At 40.7% G+C, this 5663-nt stretch overlaps 1 protein-coding gene across 1 annotated transcript in view; it reads right to left on the reverse strand.

Moving 5' to 3' along the window:
* Window positions 1-6: 6 nt before the first annotated feature.
* SLC25A43 (solute carrier family 25 member 43) overlaps window positions 7-5663 on the reverse strand; it is a 37433-nt gene continuing 31776 nt past the window's right edge. Inside the window, exons 5-6 of the mRNA XM_015563017.1 lie at window positions 1416-1550; window positions 7-467 (exon numbers count right to left, since the gene is read on the reverse strand). Of these exons, the coding sequence (XP_015418503.1) occupies window positions 267-467; window positions 1416-1550 (336 nt within the window). The 3' untranslated portion in view covers window positions 7-266. The remainder of the gene's footprint in view (window positions 468-1415; window positions 1551-5663) is intronic.

Consider the following 5663-nt stretch of genomic DNA (forward strand, 5'->3'; position numbering starts at 1 on the left):
GCACATATCATTACTGCTAGCTTTTGTTATAAAATCTGGTGGAATGCCATCAGGAGATGGTCATGTTGGGAAACCTTCCGGAGCTGCAGGTGTTCCCAGGGACATCAATTTGGAGCTCAGAGGTGGCGTATGGCTGAGTCTTCTCATTTCCCAGAGAAGCAGACAGGAGTATCCTCTCCTCACTCCACAGTTGTGCAATTTTGAAGCTAAATTTATCCATGATTGCAAAACGCCTTCGGTCAGTGCACTTCTAGTTCCATTCAGTTTTAAAGAGTTGGTTTTCTAGAATTTAGTTTTCCAGTTTTGAAGAACTTCTTTAATTCCCGTAATTCCTGGGGTTTCAAACTCTGATCCACCCCTGGGGTCAATTTATAGCTCAGAGGAGACACAATGTAACCATTGTGGTAAAGACAAATTCTCTTGCAGAACTCAAAGGTACCAAACATAACTCCAAAATATGGAACTACCTGTTTAAAAATAAAATGAAAATCATGTTAAAAATCTTAAAAAGTGTCAATGTGTCTGCAATCAATTTGAGTCAGGGTAAACTGAGTTAAAGGCTGTGGATAATACAACATAGTAATTCTTTTTGGGAATCAGAGAGGATGGGGTGGGGGTGAGGAATGGCAGAGCAGTTGAAGGGCCCAGGAGAACACAGTCTGGATTAATATGCAGGTAGACAATCTGACACTTCTTGTCAACATATGCTTGTCTTGACTGAAACCATTTATGTGTCAATTAGTACAAGGTTTAGTCCAGAGTTCTTTTTTTCCATCATAGAATGTAATATGTGATTTTTTTCCCCTTTTTCAATCCTCTCCTAAGCATGTGTTTAGAGAGTGGGAGAGAGAGAGAGAAACATCGATCAACTGCCTCCCGCATGCACTCCGACTAGGGATGAAATCTGCAACCTAGGTAATTGAACCCACTGGGTTCAATTGACTGGGAATTGAACCCACAACCTTTTGGTGTACAGGATGATACTCCAACCAGCTGAGCCACCCGGCCAAGGCAGTCTAGAGTTCTTAATCTTTTTTTTGGTCATGGAGTTTTTTTGGAGGAATACAATGAAAGCTATGGATCCTTTCCCCAGAGAGAGGCACATATGCACACACATCTGCATTTTCACATACAATTTTAGGATGGAGGGTTAGGTTCCCTTTGGGAGTCCATGAACCCCCATGGTAGGAACCTGTACACTAAATGGTCAGCTCCTTTGGGATGGGTTATCAGATGCCCCAACACTGCACAGGATCCTCTCTCTTCAGGGCTGACATCTAGGTTGCACTTGAGGACCTTGGGCTACCATCAATGCTAGAGGGGACACTTCCATGCAAACTGTCCTAAGAGTGGCAAAGGAACAGGCTAGAACTAGAAGAGGCAGAGAAATAGTAGAGACTGACCACTGTTCTCACCTTCAGTAAGTTGGCTGCCAATCCATTCCAGAGTCCCAGTACCCCATGGGCCTTCACTATCTGCCGGAAGCAGTCCGTGGCTCCTGAGAAATGGACATCTACTCCTCCACAGCGGGGAAGGTAGGGGCTCTGAGCCTGACGGAAATAGAAGTTGGGATGAGGTGATGTAGTCACCAGGAAATAAATGTTCTAGTCAAATTAGCTAAGGTCTCAAGTCTGGATTCTGGATGCCATGCTCCTGTCTAAGAGGATGGCAAAGAGAAAGGCTGTCATGGGGCTCCTCTTGTTCCATGGGCTTAGAATGAATATGAACATGCAGTAAAGTCATGGCACATTGCTCACAAATTTGTGGCTTATTTTGCTTGGAAGGAAGCAGCCGTTTGGGACAGACTCAACTTTACACTTAACGTTCCTTCCCAACTTATGCCTTCTAGATATGTTCAACACACACTCCCATGTAGTTAACCTTTTGAAGTGCTCCTGTTTACTTGTCTTAACTGATTCATCCCCTTGTTTATTGTTTATTTTTTAAAATAGTAACAAACCCACAGATACAAAGACATCAATTTTTATTATTTTTTAAGTTGATTGATTGATTGAGAGAGAGAGAGAGAGAGAGAGAGAGAGAGAGATATTTGTTGTTCCACTTACTTATGCATTCATTGGTTGATTCTTGTATTGCCCTGACTGGGGATGAAATCTGTAACCTTGACGTATCAGGACGATGCTTTAACCAATTGACCTACCCAAATAGGGTCGCATCCTCACCCCAGTCCCCCCCCGCACCCACTGAACAATAAAGATTAAAAATAAATAAATAAATAAAACCATCCATGATTGGAATCACTCCTAGAGACTGCGATTTAACTGACCCAGGTTGAGACCTGGACATCAGCATTTTGGCAAGCTCCTCAAGTGGTTCTGATGTGCAGCCAGAGTTGTGTAGGCCCTCCAAAGCACAAGGCTGCTCAGGGCTCAGACCTGAAACTCCTAGCTTGCTGCTGATACTGAGAGTGCTTGAGAACAGTACATGGGCCCTAAAGCCCGACTGTTTGGACTGAGTCCCTGCTTTGCTACTCATTAGCTCTGTGGCCTTGAGCAAATGCCTGACTTTTCTGAGCTTCAATTTCCTCATCTATCCAATGGGTAATAATAACACCTACCTTATAGGATTGTTGTCAAGATTAAATGAAATACATATAAAATGCTTAGAACAGCCTTTGACATATAGCAAGCACTAAAAAGTAACCACCATTATTAATATCATTATTATTTATTATCTAAACTTGGAGAAGAGACAAGTATGCTGAAAACTAGACTGGAATGTTAGACTGCCATTTACCCAAATGGTATCTTACTAGTACAGAAAAACAAACATGTCAGGCTGCTAGTCACAGGACCTGAACTTAAACACTCCCCCATGATCCCAGGCAATTATCCCACAGATGTCTAGTTTAGTTCTATAGATCCCAGGATGGGCATGCTGTTTTTTTTCCCCTTTGAAGTTTGTTACTATTTTTCTTAGAAGACTAAAAGTGAAGATAACAGTAGGATTAAAAATTAGTAAAATATTTCTAAAACATAACAAACCAATGGACAAAATTATATTAAATAATTTGTAAAACAATCAATAAATAGTATAAAAGTAGGAAAGAGGAAAGTACACTATAAAATATTTTTAAACTAAAATGATAAAATGCGGTCAATTGCAACTCATACTCAATATGTGCTAACTTTTGATAGCATTGTAAACTTTCTTTTTTAGTTTTCCAGTATATTTTTCTGTTTATTTCTTTTAAAAAATCTTTGTTGAAAGTATTAGATGTCCCCCCTTTCTTCTCCCTTGTTCCCCATACCCTCTGTTCCAACCCCACCCCATGCCTTCACCACCTATTGTCTGTGTCCATGGGTAGTACATACTAGTGTATGCATATAAATTATTTGGTTAATGTCTTCTGCCCTCCCCCCTACTCCCACCCTGAGATTTTCCGGTCTGTTCCATGTTTCCAGGTCATGCTGCTTTTGCAGCAAAGCACCATCTGAAAAGAAATCAGAGGACACAGGTCCTACTCCTTGGCTGTGCCATTATCTATATAACCTTGACCAAGTCGTTTAGTTCTTTGAATCTAAGTTTGTTCACATGTCAAGTGAGGAAATTAGAATTAAATGACCTTGAAGGCCCTGTCTTGATCCTATAATCCATGCTGTTGGCCCTACTGTACGTTCCTGACAATAAGCCTTCAACCTGCCATTTCCTCTGCCTAGCCGAGTCTCTCTTACTGATCAGAATACATATCACTTCTTCCAGGAAGTCTTCTCAGATCCCCAAAGTCAGGAGTCTAGTAAACACATTTGGTCACCCTGTACTTCTCCTTTATGGCATGTGACACACTCTGTAATGATCTGGTGTATAATTATTTCTTTCATGTGTACTGCCCCCGACAGCCCCGGCCTCCTGAGCTGTAAATACCATGAGGGCAGTGACCATGTCTGTCTTGTTTGTGGTTTTATTCTCAAAGCCTACCAACATGCCTGGCATATAGCATGTGCTTAATACATATTGGGGGAAAGAAGAAGAAAACTTGCAGTAGATCACAATAAAAGACAAATACTTCAGAGAAAGCCAAGCATTTGATGGTTTCTGTGATAAACTTCACAGAGGCCTTCCAGCAGAGGTAACATTTCAGGTTGTTCATTCTTTCCATGAGTACTGAAATAAACAATATTTTCTAAATGTATAAAACTCATACCCTTTGACCAAAGCAATCCTACTTCTAGGAATTTATTCTACAGATATATTTGTCCATGTGAGAACTGACGCTTTTTTTCTTGGTTTTGTTTGTTTGTTTATTTATTTATTTATTTTATTGTCTAATGTTTTACATATGTCTCCTTTTCCCCCATTTGACACCCCCCCCGCAGCCATTCCTACCTTGGGCAAGCCCCCACCACCCCAGTGTCTTATGTCCATTGGTTATGCTAATATGCATGCGTACAAGTCCTTTGGTTGATCTCTTCCCTCCCCGCCCCCACCACACACACACCCCTGCCATTTGTCTCTGGATCTATTCTTGTTCATCAATTTATGTTGATCATTATATCCCACAAATGAGTGAGATCATGTGATATTTATCTTTCTCGACTGGCTTATTTCACTTAGCATAATGCTCTCCAGGAGAACTGATGTATTTTATAAGGATTTTTGTTGCAGCATTATTAGTAACTGCAGAAAATTTGAAATAATTTAAATGTCCACTAATACAGGGCTAGTTAAAGAAATAGTACATCTGTTATGTTAAGTGAAATAAGTCAGACAGAGAAAGACAAGTACAGTATGATTTCATGTAAAAAAAACAAAACAGAAACAAATTCATAGATACAGAGAACATTTTGATGGTTGCCAGTGGGAGGGGGGTTGGGGAGATGGGTGTAAAGGGGAAATGGCTAATATCCATAACACTGACACCATCAAAATGCTGGCGAGTGTGTAGAGCAACAGGAACTCTCATTCATTGCTGGTGGGAATGCAGAAAACCGTATAGCCACTTTGGAAGACAGTTTGGCAGTTTCTTACAAAATGAAACATTATGCTAGATCTTGGTATTTACACCAATAAGTTGAAAAGTTATGTCCATACAAAAACCTGCACATAGATGTTTATAGCAGCTTTATTCATAATTGTCAAAGCTTGGAAACAACCATGATGTCCTTCGTTGTCCTTAGGTGAATGAATAAATAAACTGTGGTACATTCAAACAATGGAATATCATTCAGTATGAAAAAGAAATGAGCTATCAAGCCATGAAAAGACATGGGGAGAACTAAAATGCATATTACTATGAAAAAAAGCCAATCTGGGTGCAGCCACTGTGGAAAGCAGTATGGAATTACCTCAAAAAAATTAAAAATGAACTACCATATGACTTAATGATTCCACTTCTGGGAATATATCCGAAGAAACCTGAAATACCAATTTGAAAGAATTTGTGCACCTCTATATTCATTGCAGCGTTATTTACAGTAGCCAAGATTGGGAAGCAGCCCGAGTGTCCATCAGTTGATGAGGGGATAAAAAGCTGTGGTACACCCTAGCTGGTTTTGCTCAGTGGATAGAGCATTGGCTTTCAGACGGAAGGGTCCCAGGTTTGATTCTGGTCAAGGACACAGTCCTGGGCTGCGGCTCAATCCGCAGTAGGGGGCATGCAGGAGGCAGCTTCTATCTCTGTTTCCCTGCCCCTTCCTCTCTGA

The sequence above is a fragment of the Myotis davidii genome, unplaced genomic scaffold, assembly GCF_000327345.1.
Source record: "Myotis davidii unplaced genomic scaffold, ASM32734v1 scaffold498, whole genome shotgun sequence".
Classification (NCBI taxonomy): Eukaryota; Metazoa; Chordata; class Mammalia; order Chiroptera; family Vespertilionidae; genus Myotis; species Myotis davidii.